This window comes from Myotis yumanensis, unplaced genomic scaffold, assembly GCF_028538775.1.
Source record: "Myotis yumanensis isolate MYYU_CA2020_CCGP unplaced genomic scaffold, mMyoYum1.0.hap1 SCAF_1, whole genome shotgun sequence".
In the NCBI taxonomy this organism is placed as follows: Eukaryota; Metazoa; Chordata; class Mammalia; order Chiroptera; family Vespertilionidae; genus Myotis; species Myotis yumanensis.
In genome coordinates, this window is record NW_027223752.1 from 45,194,767 (window position 1) to 45,217,583 (window position 22,817).

The following is a 22,817-nucleotide window of genomic DNA, read 5'->3' on the forward strand; positions in this document are numbered from 1 at the left end:
GCATGCACCTGACCGGGGACATGTTCCCTGACTGGAAATCCAACCGGAAACCTTTCGGCGCACAGGATGATGCTCAACCAACTGAACAACACGGGCTAGGGCGTTCCTTATATGTTTTAAAAAGATAATTGTATATGGTATGTGTCCAATTTTGGGAGTAATAAAATGTATACATTCTCCATTAAAAAAACTTCATAAATCTAATTAGTTTCATGATATTTTTCTGAGTGCATATGTTATGGTTTACTTAACAATTCCCTTATTGTTTGATATGTTGGTGGTTTCCAAAACTATTGCTGGAGATATTTTTGTGCAAAATACTTTTTCTATGCTTTCGATTATTTTTCAAGAGTGTTATACTGAACTGGACTCCCAGCAGCTATGGACAAAGGAGCCTTGCCAACATTGAATACTTTTATTATTTAAAGTATTGCTTAACTTGATTACCAAAATGGCTATCTTTATTTTTAAGTTTGCTTTTCTTTGATTACTAGAGAATCTTGACTATTTTCTCACATGTTAGCCAACTACAACTGTAAATTGTATAATCCTACCCTTTGTCCAGTCATTGACTGGGGTGTTAGAATTTATTTTGGTGAGTTTTCAACCTACAGGGTGTCCCAAAAAATGTATACACACTTTAACAGCTGATAGCTGAATTTTAAAAATGAAATGTATTTTAATAAACACTGTATTAAAATGTATTTTAATATACATTTTTAGGGACACCCTATATTTATTAACCCCTTGCCATTTTTTTACTGGACATTTCAGCTTTCTTTTTATTTTGGTACTTTTTTTTTTTTTCGCTGAACAGTATCATCACCTGCTATTTTGGTACTTTTTATGTTTTAAAATTTTTATTCATTTGCATAATTGGTCTGTTGATTGGATGGGTTTTGTGTGTGTGTGTGTGTGTGTGTGTGTGTATGTGTGTGATGTAACTCACTGATTTTTAGTTTAGAAAGTATATCCACTCCCAGAGATTTGTCAACTCTATATGTTCTCTTATCACTTTATGGCTATCCTTAAATTTACCTAATTATGTGACATAAAGTATTTAAATTATTTATGTACCTCAACAAAGATTTTAACATCACCAAAAGTATTTTCCCCAATAATTTGGAATGCCTCCTTTAAAAAGTATTTAATTCTTATATAGAATTGTCTCTTTTTCTAGGATAAGTATCTTAATACATTAATATGTTTGCCAATTTTGGTGCCTCAATCATAGTTATAATTTTTGCAGCACTATAAAATGTTTTCAAAACTCATAAGGCTAATTTCTTTTCACGTTTATTTTTTTCAAATATTGACTTATTATTTTCATGTATTTATTTTTTAAGGTGAACTTTAAAGTAATTTTGTTCCAAATCTTATTGGGATTTAGGTTACAATTGTGGTAATATAAATTAATTTGGGAGCAAATGATATCTTTAAAAACTTCAGTCAAGAAAAATCTTTTTTTAGGTCTCTTATTTTTCTCAGTAAATGGTATAATTTATTTTCATATTGGTAGCACACACTCCTTGTTGAAGTTTCTGGGTATTCATGTTAATCTGGCTCTAGTCATTGGATTAATTATGAGATTACTCATAATAATGGATTGACTGGCCCAGAGATGGCTGTACTGTTGAGCCTCATTGAGACTGGAATATGGCTTGGGACTTGGAAGCACCCAGCTCTAGCTCTATGGCCAGTTTTCTAGTTTTCATATCAAAAGCAGAATTTTGTTGATCTTTTGCCACTAGGATATTAAAGCATCTCTCTGCCTAGTTCCATGTTCCTGCGGTCGAACCACCTAACCATTTACTTGTTAATCTTTTCTCATTCTCACTGCTTTGGCTTACTCAAAACCAATTTGACTTCCCTTCACCCATAGCCCATCTTGGCCCTTCCTGCCTCACAGCCGCTCTCACATTATAAATTCAGATTCAGTTCCCTTTACAATCCTTTAGGCCTCTGGGTGGTAATGGCTCCTGGCTTTGCTGGCTGCAGAGTACCACATCTTCCCTTGTTAGTTTCCTTCAGCCCTGCCCACACCATTGCACACAGTCCAGAGCACTGCAATGTGGTACATGGCTGGACTGGCACCTGCCCCAGGTCTGGCCTGGCCAGAACACGCCCATCTTCCAAAGGTGAGAGTCCTGATAATGTGGGAGGTGAGAGATGGAAACTCATTACTGTTCTTCTAGCCTGTGGCCCACTCTGAGAAACAGAATGGAGCTAGTCCAATAGAACTGGAGGAAAATAGATTCTTTTCAAATTATAAACCTTTTACTTACAAAAAGTTACAAAATATTTCTTTCTTCTTCTTTTTTTTTTGCCACGAGTGAAATCTTTATTGCTCCAAGCACTTTACATGAATGCCACCAACACCTCATTGGGGCAAATATACAAAAAGCACAATCATCTCAACTTCTCAACGAATGCACCGCACAGACGTTTCTCAGGCTGCACCCTCAGCAACACAGATGCATTTCAGTGGCAGCAGCTGCATTTGCTTGAGCTTCCTCTGCAGATGCAGCCCTGGGCACACTTGGCACAGCCCCGGGGGGCGGGGGGGGGGGGGGGGCGGGGTGGAGGAGCAGGAGCAGCGGCTTTTTCAACATATTTCACGGTTGCAAGTTGTGCATTTGCAGTCATCTCTATGGATGCATGTTCCTCCAGACAAGCAGGAGCATTGTCTGGGGTCCATGGTCCCAGTGTCTGAGAGGCGCTGCCTGTGCTGGAGAAGGGAGGCTCTACAGAATGTCTCTAATAGCACTATATAAAAAATTAAAAGTGTATAATTGAAAGGTTAAGCACAAAGGAGTGTAAAGTTCAAAGGTTAACAAATGATAAAACAGATGCCCATGCGCTCGTTTTTCCAGCCTGATTACCACATATAGAAGCCCTGGGAATGGTGATCAGCACTAGCTGAAAGCTCCTCAAATGCTCCAGGACTTGCAGATTATCTGCAGAAATGTGCTGCTTTTTTCCATGTTTTCCCAAGCCAGTGCAGTTACTAGACTTCCAATGTCAGCTCTCTGACGTTTCAGGGTCTAATGAGGTTGGCGTAAATTGACATGAACAGCAGGTACAAATAGCAACCAAGCAGTGAACATGTGAAACTTTTGTTTATTATTGATTTTTAATAACCTCCCATTTTTCTTAAAACAAAACAAAAACCCACAAGCAAACTAGAAGCAGGTCCCCATGAGGAAAGTAGCCACTTCTGCTGAGACATGGTTTTGATCTACTCGTAAATAACACAAGTTATTTATGGTCCAACGTACTCTGGGATTCCTCTTACCGTTGGGTTCTGCTGACTGCTTTCTGTGTAGTGCCTCCCCACTTGTGGACTTGCCCTCTGTCGCTGAGTGTCCTTGCATATCTCTCATTCAAACCCCAGAGGGACAAAGAATCTGTGTGGTCAGCAGGAGGATGCTGTCTGCTTTGGCGGAGCATTGCCCAGCTGCCCCTCCTCAGTATCAGTGTAGATGGGATACATTTACAAAAACGGGGCTGAATCTCATGGTTTGACTTGGACAATTCCCCGAAAAATGTTTACCCCGCGACCAGAAGACTGCATCTGCCCCTCATTAGAGTCTGAGTTCTCCTGGACAAATATTGCCCAATGCTGTATTTTGCTATGCTTTCCGTGGCCTATAGTACTAAACAAGTCTTCTCTGACACCTTTCTTTCTCTCACCATGGTGTCCAGTCAGTCAAATCCTGCTGAACTTATCTCCCAAGCACTACCAAATATGTTCACTCCTTTCTCTCCCAGCTTCCACTGCTTTAGTCAGAGCCACGGCCACTTTTGCCAGGACCATCGCTGTGAGCTCCTTGCTTCCAAGCTCATGATCCTAATCAGGGTCCTGGTGCATAGTTGGGCAGTTTGCATGTTACACACAGGTGGCTGGCCCAGGAGGTTGGTGGGGCTGAAGTACAGCCTGCATTGCTGTGCCCTGGTGTGGACCTCTGTTTATTTGGAGAGACTATCTTTGTGATTTGCACAAAGATGCCACATAATCCTGGTGACATAGACCTGCACTGTCTCAGACAATAGTCACTAGCCATATGTGGATATTTAAATTTTAATTAATTAAAATAAGTAAAATGTAAAGTTCAATTCCTCAGTCATATTAGCCACATTGCAGATGTTCTGGACAGTGCAGATAAAATTTCCACGATTGCAGGAAGTTCTGTTGGACAGAACTGGATAGATTCTGCTTCTAAACCATTCGCTGTGCAATTTGCTAGTGTGAGCAATCTTTAATGGAAATCTAAACATGTCCCTCCCTTGCTTAAAAGCCTTCAATGATTTCCGCTCCCGTCAGCAACGATCAGTTAGCAGGTGGTGAATCAATTTTGTGGGTCACAACCAGTATTAAAAACAAAACAGAAACAAAAAGAATAGAACGGAAAGCACGTATGAGTCTTATTGTTTGATGACATTTTTGTTTCAGCTATATCTGTATTTCCTTGTCTCTATATCCAGACGTCCATCTCTCTATATTTCAAAGTCTATATGATGTTCTACTTGGTTTCAAATGGAAAAAGTCACTAAGCTTTTTTTCTTTCTTTCAACTCTGTGTCTTTGGATCGTCTCCTTGGACGGCTGATCCCACCTTCTCTTTAATTAGACAACTTTATCTATCCTGCCTTGAATGCTCCAGGGCAGGCTGCATGCCCTCTGATAACTCACCGCAGACTTCCCTTAACGGGGTTAGAATTCTGTCATGATTTATTTAGGTTTATTGCGGGCAGTATACTAAGTTCTTTACGTGCAATTATCTTACTCATATTTGTATTTCAAAGAAGAAGCACAGTACCTGGAACATACTAGGCTCTCATTCAAAAAATATTTGTTCAAAGAATTAACATGGTAGGGCAGGAAAAATCAATCAGCTGTGCGGACAATATAAGTGCGACGCGGACTTCTGCCATCAGAGGGCGCCGGCGCACCCGGGCCAGTGCGCAGGCGCGCTGGGAGGGCGGGTGCCGCGGCGGAGGCGGCAGCGGCGGCGACGGCGGTCTAGGCTGTGGCCGGGGGAAGTGAATGGTTTTACCCAGAGGGCCCTGCGCCGCCTTTCTCCGCTGCAACGCCGCCGCTCCCTGCTCCTCCTCCCCGGCCATGGCGTTCACGTTCGCGGCCTTCTGCTACATGCTGGCGCTGCTGCTCACCGCCGCACTCATCTTCTTCGCCATCTGGCACGTGAGTAGCCGGCGCCGGGGGTGGGGGGCGGGGGGAGGGCGACGCGGCGGCGCTGCCTGTTCTCGTGCCGGGCCCACCGCGGTCGAGGTGGCCATGGACCCCCGAGGTCCGCGCTCCAGAGAGTGGGGCGGGGCGGGTGGCGCAGGCCGCGCCGCCGAGGTCCGAGCCGTCGCTCCGCAGGCCCGGGCTGCAGGTCCGGGGAGGGACGGGCGTGCGGTGGTTCCACGGATGCGCCCGCCGGTCCCGGCGCAGGCCGCGCGCCGCTGCTCTGTTGCCCCCTTGCCGGGTGGGGCGGCCGCCGTCCTGGCGGGCCCTGCGGACCCGGCTTCCAGGCGCCGACGCTCGCCGGCCCACCGCACCCCCGAACCCCTATACACCTGCATCCCCGCATCCCCGGGGAGGGCGTCACGGGCTCAGAGTCATGCAGTGTACTTAGCGGAATATTAATACAGATTGATTTTCTTTTCGGGATTCGGCGGGAGTCCGCCCCAGATGAGATAACCTATTTGAGATGAATTCCAGCTCTGCTTCCCAGCACTTGCTGGGTGCCCTTCAAGTAGAATCACTGTTTTCGGGTTGTTTCCTCGTGAACTTTGATGCAGGATTGATTGCTCTGTTGACCTCATCTCCGAACTTTCCTCCTAAATCATACTTTGACCGCCAGTTTCCCAAGAGACAGTTCCCAGCCACCTCTGCATTCTGGGTAACTGGACTTAGTAAAGGAAGTTTTACTTTGATTTTGAAAATGCTCAGAAACCTTAAGCTTCTAGGGACCCCCCCTCCCCTTTTACTAACATGCTGCAGGATAGAAGCACATGCTTACTGGTCCCGGGAAGGAACAAGTAAGTTCCCCGTGACATTAGTTCTGCAAGAGATTTTTAAGGAATTCTGTTCCCCTAGCGCAAAATTAGAAGCAGCCTTCAGGGAATCAGCATTCATTAAAAATGTATCTTGTATTTGCTACTGCTATTCCCTCGTCCCCCCTCTAGTCCAGTATCTTCTGGAATATTGGTCTTAGTTTGAATGATTGGGCATGTTCACTGGAATGTGAATTTTAGGTCGGGTTTTATACCCATAGCAAGGATTTGTTTAGGGAACACAAAGCGACAGGGTCATTTAAATAGCTGCAGTGTCTTGTGCAAAAATAAAGTCAGAGGTAGAGTGATATCACAAATCCATTTCTTTTTGCTCAGGAGTGGGATTATGTTTATAATTGTTACGAACTCGACTGTTAGTGTAGTAGGGAATGCTTATGTCGCCTAAGTCACTGCTCCCTCAAAATGCTTGTCAGTAGGAACCAGTAACTTAGCATTTTAGACTCTTCGGTGGAAGAACACTAAATACAGATAATTTGGGAGGTAGACTATCTCCATCTTAGTAATAAGCCTCCAGTGAAACTGAAACGTGGTTCCCTTCCATCTGTAGGTGTGGATTTCAGTCACTGCCTGCATGATGAGTGTTCTTTGTTTTCTGAGTGATGACGATTTTTAGAAGAGAGCTGTGGATGGCTTTTTTACACTTTGAACCAGGTTGTCAAAAACCTGAACTGCACTTTTAAAAAAATGAGTAATTTAGTTTTAGCTTTGAAATGAATCTGTGTCCTGGTGAAGTAGACATAATTTTAAGTCCTACTTTAGAACTTAAAAAAATTTGTTTGTATTCCACATATTAGTGGAAAGCTTTTATCCTTAGGGATTTCTTGGTAGTTCAGAGGATTATACATCAGTGATGGTGAACCTTTTGAGCTCGGCGTGTCAGCATTTTGAAAAACCCTAACTTAACTCTGGTGCTGTGTCACATATAGAAATTTTTTGATATTTGCAACCATAGTAAAACAAAGACATATTTTTGATATTTATTTTATATATTTAAATGCCATTTAACAAAGAAAAATCAACCAAAAAAATGAGTTCGCATGTCACCTCTGACACACGTGTCATAGGTTCGCCATCACTGTTATACATCCTTTGGGAACAGATTGAGAATTCTAAATAGATAGATAGTTTTAATTTCCTATCTACTCCAGAACCTTCAGTTTATTTCCTTAGGTAGTTTAAATATCTTTTAGAAGACTCATGTGGAAGTTTCAAGTATAAATTCACAAAATCCTGTTTACATTAATCATATGGTAGGTGCTTTTAAAAATATATATTTTTACTAGTATCCCTACACAAATCCGTGTGCGGGTAGCTCGCTGCCGCTTGCCTCAGCTGGCCACCTGGTCCACCGCCGCTGGTAGCTCTCCGCTGCTCATAGCTAGCTCTCCCACCCTCCTGTAGCTCTCCGCCTGCTGTCCCGCCCTCCTGTAGCTTTCCCTGCTCTTAGCTCCCTGCCCTGCCCTGCCCTCCTGTAGCTCTCCTTGGCTTGTAGATTGGTCATGACGTCAAGGTGTCCCGGCTAATTTGCATATTCATCTATTATTACATTAGATATTGGATTACTATATTAGATTGATTTCAGAGAGGAAGGGAAAGGTAGAGAGAGAGAGAGAGAGAGAAACATGGATGAGAATCACTGATTGGCTACCTCTTGCACACCCCCTACTGGGGATCAAGCCCACAACAGGGGCATGTGCACTTGGCAGGAATGGAACCCAGGACCCTTCAGTCTGCAGGCTGACGCTCTGTCCACTGAGCCAAACTGGCTAGGGTTGGTAGATGTTTTTTATGCTGATGGTCATTTCTGTCAGTTCAGTCCTAATTCATGTGATTAATGCTCTGTGGGGAATAGAGTTGGGAGCACAGATTTGTTTGAAAGCTAAAAATGCAGAAGTCATTCCCTAAGGATGTACATCAGATTCAAAGGTAACCTGAATTGGGTAGTTTGGGATTTTTAGGGATTTATCTGTTTTTATTGTGTTTGCTCTTCTGTGGAAAATTTTTTGAACATCTTTGTCCAGACATACAATCACAAAAGATTTGAAATCACAAAAGATACTTAATTTAAGAATCTTCTCAGAAGAGTTTTGGAAACTAGTTTATAGCACTTAAACAGAAACCCATTCAGCATCATACTTATTAAAAGATCCCTTGAAATCACCTGAAGGAAGTGTTCCATTAAAAAAAAGGTCAGTTTTAAGACATATGTTTTGTACTCTGCTGTTAAATTGATCTTGTTTTAGGCAAGTAATTGTATTTGTGATCATGGTTCTTGTCTTGAACTTTATTACTAAAATGCATTGGGGATATGACAGAGCTAATATCAGGTGAGTGACTAATGCCCATAGATGATGAAAAGTTAGTATCTTCTAATTGTATATTTATATTTTTAACATTTATATATGTTAGGGATTATTAGCAGAGGAAAATGCCTTTTGCTGAGTCCTGTACTTTTTTTAGCATAGGGCTATTTTTCTTATTTCCCTTCTGACATTCAATAAATATTGATTGATCACTTATGTATGTTCCAGGCACTCTTTAGACCCGAGGGCAGCGGTTCTCAACCTGTGGGTCGAGACCCCTTTGGGGGTTGAACGACCCTTTCACAGGGGTCGCCTAAGACCATTGGAAAACACATATATAATTACATATTGTTTTTGTGATTAATTACTATGCTTTAATTATGTTCAATATGTAACAATGAAATTGGGGGTCACCACAACATGAGGAACTGTATTAAAGGGTCGCGGCATTAGGAAGGTTGAGAACCACTGCCCTAGGGCATAGCAGAGAAAAGCTTTGCTTTTATAGAGTTTACATTTTAATTATTTTCCTTCTATTCCTATTTTAGTTAGAATTTTTATTAGGTTAGGTTGGTGAGTTTTATAACATCCTAGAAATTAAAAAACCACATTTTTATGAAGCTAAAAACCTTAATGGGGAAATAAACCAGCATATTAAAATTTAGAAATATGTGACTCCATTGGTTACCGGTAATAATGAGTAACGCTGTCACATATATAAAGAAAGATGCTATTTGTAACCCACCAAAGGGCTCCCCAGGTAACTAGTGGCAGCAACTAAAATATCTCCCCCATAAACTTGGTGCCTTTGCCTTCTTATTTTGACACCTATCTTAGCATCACAAAGTGGTACATTGCCCCAGTTTGATTTTTTAGTACATTTTGACTTTGAAGCTCTGTGTTTAGTGACCCTACATGTTAAAGCCACAATTCTCTAGAGCAGGGGTGGGCAAACTTTTTGACTCGAGGGCCACAATGGGTTCTTAAACTGGACCGGAGGGCCGGGACAAAAGCATGGATGGAGTGTTTGTGTGAACTAATATAAATTCAAAGGAAACATCATTACATAAAAGGGTACGGTCTTTTTTTTTTTTTTTTTTAGTTTTATTCATTTCAAACGGGCCGGATCCGGCCCGCAGGCCGTAGTTTGCCCACGGCTGCTCTAGAGTCTGGACAACAGCATTTTTGCCATGCATTTTAAGTGGATGCCATCTCTCTCCCCTTCTCACATTTATAAGTGTTGCACTCATCACACTGTGAAAAACTGGCCTTACCTGGCCTTACCCTTATACAGTCTTTAGATTGGTGACCAGATAAAATGATCGGCATGAGGTCATGAAAGGAGGTCACATTGATCACCTTTATAGTGGCCTTGAACAGGGCTCTGCTCTTGCCTGTATGGTGCCTTCAGGTGAATTGGAACAAGATACCTCTTGGGGCAAAAGAACCCTTCCTCCTGAACAGACACAGCCTCTGGGTGCAGAGTCTAGTGCAGAGCCCATGCCAGGGTGCTTGGCAGCAGGAGCATGGGCTGGCTAGGAGCCCTTGTCCTGTGCAGAAATGGCGCTCCTCTATGTGGTGATCCTGCCCATGAAGTTGAATAATCCCCAGTGTTTCTCTACTCTGAGACCATTTTTTGCATTTCCAGATGGAAGCAGGACTTTGAAATGTATGTGTTTGGGCACAAACGGGAACAAACTGAAGCATGAGAGTCCATCTCTGGTGTCCCACTGAACACTGTGACGAGGGAGGGTCATGCACAGATTATCAAAAACACTTCACCCTGATGGGCACAGTCTGGTGGGAGACACAATCTGTACGTAAAAGTGCGAGGAATGCCACATTGGCAACATTATAAAGCCCTGAGCTCTGTAGAGATTAGACAGATAGGCACTTATATCTGCCTAAGGGATGAGTTGACATAGGAAGAAGGTTGTTTAGGATAGAGAGTTTTGATGAATAGTTGTGGGTGGGGTGAAGATAATTTCAAGTCAAAATAACTTGAAACAGGCATAGAAAACAATTGAAAATTGAAGGTATTTAACACAGTAATAGATCATGTTAGTGATAATAATATAAAAGTGTTTTCAGTTCTTTAAGTCTGATTCTAGTTACTTATTAGCAGATACTGAGTTTACTGTAAATCGGTGTACATGCAGTGTTTGCTTTTTTATTAACTTTATTCAGTTATTATTTGATGATGGGGCAGGTTTGTTGCATCTTTTTATTAAAGCAAGAGGTCCTAACTGTTGTAATTCTATTTTAGATTATAGCATTTGATGAGCTGAAGACTGATTACAAGAATCCTATAGACCAGTGTAATACCCTGAATCCTGTAAGTTATAATATCGGAGTTTTCTTTAGATTTTAAGACCGTCTTTGCTTTTAACTTGATATAATTTGAAAATGGCCAATATTCTCAGTAGCATGGTATATTTGTACTTTTTGAAACAGACTTTAAAAAAATATTCTTTTTTCTGTCCTGCTTGACTGTTCTGACTGTTATTAATCTGCTGGTGATCTTGTCAGCTGTCATACTAACATTCTTCCAATCTGCTTTTTACATTGTCGGCCAAAGACAGTTGAAAAGGTCAAAAAGATTAAAAGAGTCAAAATTGCATTAAAGGTGTGTACTGCTTTTTAGTTTAATGTTTTCTTGCTACATTCATTTCATGGGGAGGGTTAGGGCATTTGTATTTGTAAAATGTTCTGTTCAGTGTGCTCGTTCATATGCCTGTTGAGGTTTATGCTTTCATGAAATGTCATATTTTATGCAAATGCTTGCTGGCCCTGTCAAGTAGGGAAAGCTGTTAAATGCTTATGCATTTAAAAAAAAATATTATAGTTATAGGCACTTCTATGTTGAATTATTTGGTGCTATGTTTGACAGTTGGTTAACATAAAATGACTTTAATAGATGGTAAGATTATTTACCTGTTGTTACTGTGAGGGAGTCTTTAGTACCCTATCTAGTTTTATCTTTAATTATGTCTGCTCTGGAATTAATTCTGTTTCAGCTGATGTTTATTCAGAGCGTTTTAGGTTGATAGCTCTGTTCTTTGGCTCTGGAATCTTGCAGTAATGCTGACCTCTGGACTCATGCTGCCAGAATTTTGTGGATAATTTGTATACAATTATCTACACAGTTATTTCTAGTAAATATCCACTCTAAATTTCTAAAACAGACCTGTCTTATAGTAGGTTCTGATGGGTTTAATTATAATGTAACTCCATTGTGCTTGGGGGTGCTCTCTATATTTTTACTTCATTTACTTACCTCATTTAGAAAGATTCCCCTTCAGCCTGTAGGTTTGATTTTACCTAGCTGGTCAGAAACTGAAAGGTGGTTTGTAAGAAAGCAGTGGGTACTTTAAGATATAGTATACTATAATTCATCTTTAAAAATTACTTCATGAAGATGAGAGCTTGTGTAGATTTCAGTTGTATAAAACTGTAATTCACTAGCTTGCTGGAGGGATTTTATTTGGAAAAGGATCTATAACAGCGATTTTCAACCAGTGTGTAGCAAGAGTTTTTAAAACATGCAATACATGACTATTTAGTCAGGGGCACTGACCTCTTCTCCCTTAGATTGCCAAATAAAAAATGACAACAGCTAAAACAGTAGCCATCGGTGTGAATGAATCAAAATTACAGCTATTTTTTTTTCAGATAGGCAAAATATATCATTTTTAGTGTGCCACAGAATTTTAGTAATTAGCTTATGTGTGCCACAAGTTGAAAAAGGTTGAAAGTTGCTAGTCTGAAAAGTTAGTTTGCTACTTTATTATTGTTTCTTAGATAAATATGAATGATGGAATAGATTTCTAGTTTGGCTTTAAAGAACTGTTACAGTATGCCAAGTATATACATTTAAAAGTATTAACTTACTAATTGTTTCTCTGCTCTTATGAAACAAAGTATAAGATACTGTCTTCTCATTGGAAAGTAATAATGTTCATTGGAAAACATCTTAACACACCATTACAAGAAATTTAGAAACTGAAGTTTCTCCTTTTGACAGTTGTTTAATATTAGTGTTCTGTCTTTGTGTTTTCACTACTTCAAAAAAGCAAATCATGATGAGAATAATAATAGCTGAAATCAGATGAGTGCTTTCCTGGGTCCCAGGCTCTGAGCTGAGCATCTTATCTTGGGTTTTGTCACCCAGTTCTCATGACAGTTTATTTTCATGAATAGGAGAGTAAACTGAGGCTTAGCAAGATTAAAGCGCCTAGCTCAAGGTTACACAGCTAAGTTACAACCAGAATTTGAACCCGACAACCTGATTGTTAAGCTCAAGCTCTTGTATTTTCCTACTTTACTATAAATTTAAGAGGGACTAATTTCATTTTAACATGTGATTTCTGGCTTTTCTTAATGGAAAGAAATTCTCATTTAGAGAAGATGTGTTTGAGATAGCCTAATGCTGCAATATGTTGGGAGGAAGTTTTTATACAAGCACAGGTTGTATTTCAGATAGGGTGCCGATAATTGGCTTAATAGCAGTGCATCTGACAGTTTTCCCTATTAAAATTTTGTTTTGACAATTCTGCCAAAGTATGAGGGAAGACAAATATCATTATTTTTAAAAATGTGAGCCTTAACTAGAGAATATATTGATTTGTATGTTAAAGTGCTATCATTTCCGCCATAGTGCATGAGGTATTTTTTTCTGGAATTTTTTGTGTAAATGTTTCCTAAGTGCAATAACTTTTGTGCCACTTATGGGAAAATTTTGTCATTAAAGAACAATCAGAGAGGACTGGTTTTTATGATAGGTGCATAATAAAAGTTTCTGGACTTTTTTTTTTTTTTTTTTTAGGAGTGTGGCATTTGTTTCATATTAGAACTGGTAGAATTTCAGATTATTTTCACTGTCACTAAAGTATATTGTTTAAGATCAGTAGGGATCATACTTTCAAAATCATTCTCTCCCCATACCTCAGCCTGTAAAGTGTAGGGCAAAAACTTGGGCGAGAATTCATATTGTTAGATATTAATGAGCTTTTAGAGGGCCAATTTTAATTTTCTTTATTTAAAAGAAAAATCCCATAATTTAAACTAGGATTGTAAACAGCAGCTGTAGTGGAACTCCTAATAAAATGTCTTTTTTTCTTCCTATGGACATTTTCTTTAGAGATTGTAGATGTTTAACTTTGATGTTAAATAAATGCTAGGTTAAAGGTTCATGCTATTTACAAGTTTATATACTTAAGTTTGTAGAAAATACCTGGTGGGTGGTGTGGAAAAATTAGTTTTATTGGGATTTCATTTAAAATAGTAATTCATTAAAAACTTCTCTCTATAACTTTAAATTGGGAAAGGTAATTTGGAAGAATTAGAAAATCAGCTTGAATGTAGAGTATAACTATTATTTCTACAGCTATGGTTTCCCCTTAGGAAAGATCTGATAATGTTGAAGATTCATATAATTTTAATTTGGTATGATGCAAACATTTGAGAAACTGCTTTGCAGCTGTGACTTGTAGGAAGTTCTTTGACTGCAACTTGCAATGACAGGTGTTATTTTTTAAAAAATACATCTTTATTGATTTCAGAGAGGAAGGGAAAGGGAGAGAGAGAAACATCATTGATGACAGAGAATCATTGATTGGCTGCCTTCTGCACACCCCACACTGGGGATCCAGCCTGTAACCCTAGCATGTTCCCTAACTGGGAATTGAACCGTGACCTCCTGGTTCATAGGTCGACGCTCAACCACTGAGCTAGCCGGCCGGGCCGTGTTGGTATTTTTATTTATAAAGTCACTAGGCTGAAATCTTTAGGATGAGAAAGATAATTTAAAACAAAGCATTAACTCCTGGTCATTTTATAAAAAGCATTTTGCTTGAATTGATTTTTCCTCACTTAATATTACCTACTACCAAAAGATTTAGTTTGTTCTTGAGTTCTGAGCTTCTACTGGTCTGCCCTGTCTGTAGCCTTTCATTGGAAAGCAGGCTTAAAGAAACAGGAAGGCCGAGTAAGAATGGAAGCGCAGGAACTGGGGTAAATTCCAATTTCTTGGGTCAGAGCTCAGTCTTTTCCCTCCTACATTGCAGAAAGCACATCGTTTGTATTTGTGCATATTAGTATTCTTTCCTCCCTGACTGTGCTGAGATTATTGGCTGTTGGCTTTCCATTGAAAAATTACTTTGTGGTAATGTGATGTGGTTTGTTAAATACAGTATATGTAGCATTCTGGGTTTCTGTTAAAGGCTTAAAAACACTAATGTTTAAACTTCTAAAGGGGAATTTTGTTTTTGTGGATTTTTTTTTATATCATGTTGCATGTGATCAGATATCTCATTTTTGTAATTTTATCATTATTGAATGGTGGAAAGAAAAAGTATTCCAGTTGATTAGCAAATAACTAAACAATCCGGGTGGTAACTTTGTATAATATAACCTATTGCTTTAAGAATTTGAGTTTTAAATTTTAGGTTTTATCTTACTCTTTTAGTGCAAGCTATATCCTCTTATCAGTTTGCTTATAATCCTGCTTTGGTAAAAAGTTAAATATGGGGATGAAATTCAGTAGCTTCATCTTTGAGTCTAAGAAAACAGTAATTTTTCATTATGGAAACTTGGTTGCCACCTGCTTTCCAAGTTAACAGTTGATTGAACGCCCAGGCACTTTGATGACTGGCTTGTGTTTTTCTTCCAGCTCGTACTTCCAGAGTACCTCATCCATGCTTTCTTCTGTGTCATGTTTCTTTGTGCAGCAGAATGGCTTACCCTGGGCCTCAATATGCCCCTCTTGGCATATCATATTTGGAGGTAATATTTAGATACACTTCTAATACTTGTCCTAATTAAATAATATTCTAGTCTTACTTGCTAGTTAGCTAAATAAAAACTGGAAATTAGTTGGCCTTTATTTTAAAAATCAAGTGGATGAGCAAATAACTGATTTACTACACCTCTTAGACTCTAGAGAGTTTGCTTTATTACTCTTTAAAGGTGTTTTTTTAATGAGGCATAACTTACATACAATACTGTGCAAAGTCTGAAGCGCACAGCTCAATGAATTTATACATATGTATACACCCACGAAACCACCACCAGATCGAGACATAACACCAGTTCCAGCCCCAACCCAGCCTGTTACCCCTGTACTTCCCAAAGAGAACTACCGACTTCTAAAACCTTAATTTTGCCCTTTTTTGAACTTCATATAAATCCAAATGTACAGTGTGTATCTAACTTCTTTCTCTATGTTTTATGACTTTAATGTGGTTATTTATAAAAGATACTCATATTTCATAACTTTTAAAAGTTCTACCTGATCTACGTAGAATTAAAAGTTTTTTGTCTTAGCTGTAAAAATGACATTTCCGTTGATTTTAGGAAATACATACTGAAGAAGTGTTTAAGAGTAAAATGGTATTACATCTATAGCTGACTCTGAAATGGTTAAAAAAAGTATGCATATTTAGAGATAAAATGAGAGAAGGATAAAGCAAATATGGTAAGTGTAAACATTTGGAATGTCTGGGTGAAGTGTTCTTGTACCTTTTCTGTAAGTAAAATTATGTTAAAATAAAACGTTAAATCTTATGTCCTTTTTACAGTTATTCCTGTTTTTCTTGGATTTGTGATAAAGTGTAGAGGAGACCAGATGTGACTTCTTTAGCTGTCCTGTTCTGCTCATTTCGGGGCTGTAGTTTTAAAATTAGGATGATGAAAGGAAAGAACTCCATCTCTAAAAGTATCCTTTCCTATGTGACCAAACATGAGGGAAAAACCCTCTTTCCCATCCTGAAGGGTTGCTCCCTTTCTGCGTGGCTGATAGACTGTGTTTATTACAGGTATATGAGTAGACCAGTGATGAGTGGACCAGGACTCTATGACCCTACAACCATCATGAATGCTGATATTCTAGCATATTGTCAGAAAGAAGGATGGTGCAAATTAGCTTTTTATCTTCTAGCCTTTTTTTACTACTTATATGGGTAAGTTTAAAAAACAAAATAAAAATGTGATATTACAATTTGCTGTCTAAAAAGTTTGGAGGCATTATGATCTTAACACCTTAGAATCCACTTGAAGGATAGCTCAATGTCTTGAATGTTGGTAACTAGTAATGACAGTGCACACCTGCCAGTTCACGTGGAATATGAATATACTGGTACTTGTCAAAGTACCAACCGACAGCCAACTGGTGTGCTGTCAGAAGCAGATAGTTTGGCCAGGCATGCTACTTCCTAAGTTTTCAGGTTCATTTAGTTAGTGAAGGACCATCCTCATTCTTCATGGTAAGGTGGTAAGGTGATGGCATTGGGAGGGTATGGCTTGGTGAGTTTGCCAAAAAAAAAAAAAATCAGTCTCGAGATTGTGTTTAATTTTTTTTCTATCATGCTTCATAAATTGTATATGCTGTGCCCTTTATCTTATAGTTTGCTTGATCTGAATTTGATGAATGAAAGAAACAGTTCTATGTTATAGGATGGTGTAATTATCAATTTTTCTCCCTTTCTACCATGATAGACTGATGCATTCCTTTATACTAGGGTTTCTCAATCTGGGCACTGTTGACATTTTAGGCTGGGTAAATCTTGGTTGTGTGCATTGTAGGACACTTAGCAGCATCTGTGTCCACAGCCAGTAGCATCCCCTCCCCCAGTTGTCTCCTATGGTGCAAAATTGGCCCTGCCTGAGAAGCACTGCTCCGGGTGTACTGTAGGTGAAATAAAATGGCTACTTATTAAAACTAGAAAAGGACATTGTCAGGTGTGGAAGTATAACTTTAAGTGGTATAAATAAACTTTTCTCATCTTTTATTGATTTATATTCAGCTAGAGAGGGCTTTCCATCTGATTTTCAAAATCTGGGGGGAAGTTAGCTGTATGAGATGTAATTGTTATAACTAGCTTCCATTTCCTCTCCTATTTGTTACTTGAAAACTTGCTAAGTATTATAATGCAAGTTTATATTCATAGTTCTCTTTCTATCATATAAATTTCATTGTAGAAAAGGATGCATGAAAGGCTTGACTGGAATATGCCTTTAGAGGTTATAATTGTGAAAATGAGTATCTCTTTTACTGTTATCTACAGATGTCACTCGCATGTGAAATAAAGAAAGCGAATCAGTTCTGAAAAGTGAAGTTCTGTGTGTCATCCCAATTTCTTGTTTTTATTTTTAAGTTTCTGTAACAAATGTCTAGGACAGTGCTAGCGGATAGTAGACACGTAAAACTTTATTGAAAGAAATGAATGATTGGATCAATCATTGGAGATGTATAGTGTGGGAAAATGTTCACCAGGAGGTGGTGGTACTAGGACATTCATTTCCGTTTTAAATTGAGTTTGCATACCTCCTTGGTTTGCGTTTTCATTTAGAGATACATGGTTCTGAAGCATGCTATGCCTACATAGCATGTAGAATTGTCTGGCAGTCTTTAAGCCTAAATCAAATGGATATTGCTTTTCATTTTGCTTGTTTGTCCTTTTTTCTTTTCTTTTTTTTTTTTTTTTATTCCCTGTTGCTGTTGCCTAGAGCCTTTCTCTAATGGGAAAGTTCCTTAACTGACCATTCCTATCTGTAAAATGGGGTTAATAGTAGTACTCACCTCTTAGGAGTGTTTGGAGCATTCAAGGAGGTCATGTATGAAGATATAACAGGGCCTGGCAGGAAGTGACCCCTTGGAGACTCACTTCTATTAATAGACTCAACTCCCAAGTGTGGTATTTTGGATTTCTCTAAGCTCAGATCCCCCATTAAGCTTTCAGCTGTGCTGTTCTACTTGCTAAAATGGGAAAGGAACAGGGAACAACTATAGTACATGCACCAAGCTAAGTCCTACCGTAGGCAAAAGTCCATAATTGCCAGATAAAATCATGTTTGAACTTACTGGTCTTTTATGTTCTGTGATGGTGTAATACCACAGACTTGCTTGCTATATAGAATAGACTCAACTTTTTGGCGCTCTTAGTTTTTATAATGAGGAATGTTTGAATTAACAGCCTTTTCCTTCTTTTCAGCATGATCTATGTCTTGGTGAGCTCTTAGAACAACACACAGAAGAAGTGGTCCAGTTAAATGCATGCAAAAAGCCACCCGACGAAGGGATTCTATCCAGCAAGACCCTGTTTCCAAGAGTAGCCTATGGAATCTGACCAGTTACATTAAAAATGACTCCTTATTTTTTAAATGTTTCCACATTTTTTGCTTGTGGAAAGACTGTTTTAATATGTTATACTCGGATAAAGAATTTAAATGAATTACGTATAAATTAATGTAAAATGATTACCTCTGGTGTTGACAGGTTGGAACTTGCACTCCTTAAGGAACAGCCATGATCCCTTGAATGATTGCATTAATTATTGTCCTTAGTCCATTGGAAGCTTTTGTTTATAGGAACTTGTTTTGGTTTTAATGAAATGCCATCTAATTACAAATAGCTGTAGATGACCAGGTGCTTCTGATGAACTGAAAATATATATCTGATCTGTGGGAAACTTCATGGATTTCCTCATCTATCATGTAGATGATTATATAGGATACATTAAAAAAATAAGAAGAGTGGGATTTTTCCCCCCTTTAACTTGAATATTATCCCTGTATATTGCATGAATGAGAGATTTCCCATATTTCCATCACAATAATATACTTGCTTTAATTCTTAAGCATAAGTGAATATATAAAAACATACGCTGAATTACTTATGAAGAATGCATTTAAAGCTATTTTAAATGTGTTTTAATTTGTAAGGCATTATTATTAAGAAATTGGTTATTATACTTACTGTCCTGATCTGGTGGTAAAGGTAGTCTTAAGAGTTTGCAAGTATTTCAGATTTATAAAATGGTATGAAAGAGAACATTGTATAACTGCCCTGCTGTTCCTTTAGTGCAATACAATAAAATTCTGAAATTAAGACTTTCAGTGCATTGTTTTAAAGATTACAAATAGCAATTTCATAAACTTGCTTAACCCAAAATAAAGATATTACTGTCAGTTTTTTAAAAAATAGAGTATTACATTGTTTTTTTGTTTAATACCACGTCTGGATCTAAAAAGATTTTTAAGTGACTAAGCACATTATCTTCTGTTGTCACTTGTCACGATTCATAACCATTGATGGCACAGCATTGTCATTTTTCTTACCAACTTAAAAAAATTGTAGCACTTATAAGTTCCAATTTTTTTTTGCCTTTTTGAAACAGCAGGTTTTAAGATAAAATGACTTAATTTTTGTTTAGGCAGTTAAATTATGGCTTGCATGTTTTCATAAGCATTTTTGTGCTGCATTTGGGATGAGGAAGTTAAGGCAATTGAAAATAGTGTAAGTGGATAAGTTTCTTAAACAATGAAAACCAATATATAGAAATTGCATATAATGACCAAGGGTGTTTATGGATATCTTTGTAGAAATCTAAGAAAAATGCTTCCTCACTTTTGGGAGAGTAGCTGTCACAGCTTGGGATTGGGTAATGGAGGAGAATAATGTTGGAGAAGAGGATGTAGAAACAGGAGAATGAGAAGAGTCACACCATTTCATAATGAGGAGCTTTACAGATCTTGTATATTACAGCCTGGGGAACACCTCGAGGGAACTGTTGGTCAGTTCCTGCAGTAAACTATTTGCTGATCACAGCTAGGCATTGAAAATTCATGCTCTAAATATGAGGAGTCATTCAGTTTCAGATCCACCTGATCATATCAGTACCTACTCCTGATTTTTCTTTTTTGTTCACAACTACTTGTGATCATGAGAGACCCAGATAGGTTTCCTGGGGCTTTCATAAATAATCCTGTCCAAGTATTTTCAAAACCTTTATAAGTTTTAACAAATATCCTTTTAATAACGTATTCTGGAATATTCAGGATTAATGCAGGGTTTACTGGTTGCAATTTGTGGAAGCCACCTTCTCATGCTTTAAAAACCAGATATGTAGTCCTTAGTTGATTCCTCAAAGATGATTGACCGTGAAGATCACCCATCTTGGTGGTAGGTTGTTGGTTCCTAGGCATGTAAGTGATTAGAACATTGAGTACTTGGATGGTCTCTCCATATCTACTCATCTTTACCTTTTCTAGTGTTTTATGCGATTTAATCCCTTACAGGAGAAAGTGGAAACAAAATTGCATTTGACAATATCCCATTAACTCTTTCCTTGCTCTGAATTTAATTTGTGCCCCTTCTCCCCCCACCTATTAATCCGTTTGTTTTGTTTTGGATATTTTTTCCATTGATTTTTAGAGAGAGTGAAGGGAGGGAGAGGAGGGGAGGAAAAGAGAAAAAAAGCATTGTGAGAGAAACATCGATTGGTTGCCTCCCATATGTACCCTTGACTGGTAATTGAACCTGAGACCCTTCAGTGTGCAGGCTGATGCTCTAACCACTGATCCACACTGTCTGGGGCCCCTTTAGCCTTATATTATTCTTGCAGGTCCAGTTGAGGCATAGTTAGCCTGGGTTATAATCCTTCCAATAATTCCTCTGCAGACAGCTGTTTAAATACTCTTTCCCTCCTTGTTACAATTACTTTTGATATTAAGTGCTTTATCTTTAAGAGGTTTCCAACTCAGAAACCATTACTGTAACACATTGTGACTTATGTTTACACTAACAGCTCTTTGTTGCTATGGGTACTATAGATTCTCCTGAGTTAGAAATCTTATATAACAAATGTAGTCTATTTAGGAGCTATTCTCTTGAGTCATACTACTATATCATGGGAAGAAACTTATTTGAATGCCAATATCTGAATTTTATTAGTGGTGGTTCTTGATTTTCATAGTGCTCAACTGATTTCCCCACCCCTGTCCCAGAGTAGAGGAGAGTTGGCTCCTAGGCTATATACAAACTGCTTATTTGTTTGACATTTAAATTATTTTCCATGAGAAGGGGGCGTGATAGGAAATGATCAGACGTCCACTTTTGACATGTACCAGGTATTACTAAAGCATTTGAGAAACACCATGGATTAAAACATGAACTGTCAGACCTACCATCAGGTTCAGATACCCTGATAATGGTCTCTCACAAAGTGTGTCTGTCTCTTAAAGGTGGTTCAGTATTTTTCATCTTGAGGACCACTCATGCTAACAGCTCTCATAAGAGCTCTTCTCTGCTCCTCAAATCAGCTTTTTTTTTTTTAATGTCAGATATTTGTATAGAAAGGAAATAGAGCTGTAGATATACTTTGAAGCTAGCAAAATATTTTCTTTGGTACAACACTTCTCTTTTCCTCAGGTTATATGTTTATGATCAGTGTTCATGGAATGGTATTGCCATGGTGCAAATAATGACTTCTGTTGGGTCTGTTATACCCAGCAGGGGGCTGGGCTTTCATCTTAGGTGTGGCTACAGCATAGCATTGTGATACATGGAGCCCATTCAAGTACTGATCTGTATTTTAAAAGTACACATCTAAGTTTACTTGTTTATATAATGTAATACCCACAAATGTGCATCTCCCAATCAGTTGTATAGTATAATTGTAAATCAGAAATTCTGATAGCAAAAATATTTTAAAACATTCTTTTCAAAGGGGAAAGACAAAAATATTGACACTGTGTCTAGTAATGTTCATGAAAGTACTCATAGTCACTCTTTTTGGAAACTAATAATAATGTTAGTCTCAAATAATTTTTTTTGCTCAAACCAATTATTGATCTCTAGTCAGACCAGCAGCTAATGAGTCTCTGGGACTAATATATAGCTCAGAAGTTGGTTCTGAACTAATACTCCAGGGTGACGTCAAGAGCAAAATGTGGTTCTATTTCTGGATATGTTGAGTAGCTTTTGTAGAACAATTTCACTAAAGCTAAATGTTTAAAAGGGGTAAACAGCTTTGCTGTTTGTTCTGTTTGGTTTTGGAAAACAGTATTAACAATATAAGGTGATCAGTCTATGGGATGAGAGTGAATGTCTTATCCTACATTGATTTTGTTAATGCACATTGTGGAAGTGAAGATGTAGTGAATATCTTGACATGGAAAAGAATGAATAATTTTATTGTTCAGTGCTTTTCTAAACATTGCATTTCTTTGGTTACCATGTTTATGTATTCTGGAGAAGAAAAGTTCTTAAATAATAGATTGATGACTGGGTAGACCCTAAAACTGCTAAGAGAAACATAGAATGTAGTTAGCTATTTGTGCTCCAGGTTTGTTGAAATCTAAGTTAACCTTAAAGGTGCTGTACCACCATCCAAAGAAAATGCCATTAAGTAGTCCTACCTTCCTAGAGCTTGCTTGATTTATTTTGCTTTTGTATATTTAATAAAAACCATCTCAAATGTTTCCTTGTGTAGTTTATGGATAATGGTTGGTTATAAAGTGTGTTATTCAATTTCAGCAGTTAACTTGGGTGGACCAGCACTCTAGACAGTCTCAGCCTCTCCTTTCCCACTGTTCTGAGGACTGACCCACAGGTTGGGCAGATATGATACTTTCTAAGACTGATTTACATATTAAA

The 22,817-nt window shown here is 38.4% G+C and overlaps 1 protein-coding gene and 1 pseudogene across 2 annotated transcripts; one reads left to right on the plus strand and one right to left on the minus strand.

Annotated features, from left to right (window-relative positions):
• Positions 1 to 2,481: 2,481 nt before the first annotated feature.
• Positions 2,482 to 2,698, minus strand: LOC139002710 (metallothionein-4 pseudogene; annotated as a pseudogene).
• A 2,335-nt stretch (positions 2,699 to 5,033) lies between these two features.
• On the plus strand, positions 5,034 to 22,642 carry CNIH1 (cornichon family member 1). Of its 2 annotated transcripts, XM_070419477.1 has the most exons (6): positions 5,034 to 5,202; positions 10,650 to 10,718; positions 10,962 to 11,009; positions 15,054 to 15,166; positions 16,198 to 16,341; positions 18,373 to 22,642. In XM_070419477.1, the coding sequence occupies exons 1-6, from the start codon at positions 5,047 to 5,049 to the stop codon at positions 18,398 to 18,400; spliced, it is 558 nt and encodes a 185-aa protein (XP_070275578.1). In that variant the 5' UTR covers positions 5,034 to 5,046; the 3' UTR covers positions 18,401 to 22,642. The 2 variants fall into 2 exon arrangements, with proteins under 2 accessions (XP_070275578.1, XP_070275579.1); XM_070419478.1 differs by lacking the exon at positions 10,962 to 11,009 and having other exon boundaries at positions 5,039 to 5,202.
• Positions 22,643 to 22,817: the final 175 nt, after the last annotated feature.

Bases quoted from the DNA above. Each gene is read 5' to 3' on its own strand.
- CNIH1 (XM_070419477.1), top strand. From the start codon at position 5,047: ATGGTTTTACCCAGAGGGCCCTGCGCCGCCTTTCTCCGCTGCAACGCC. The intron at 10,719-10,961 runs GTAAGTTATAAT...TGTCGGCCAAAG, and splicing joins AGTGTAATACCCTGAATCCT to ACAGTTGAAAAGGTCAAAAA. The intron at 16,342-18,372 runs GTAAGTTTAAAA...CCTTCTTTTCAG, and splicing joins TTTTTTTACTACTTATATGG to CATGATCTATGTCTTGGTGA.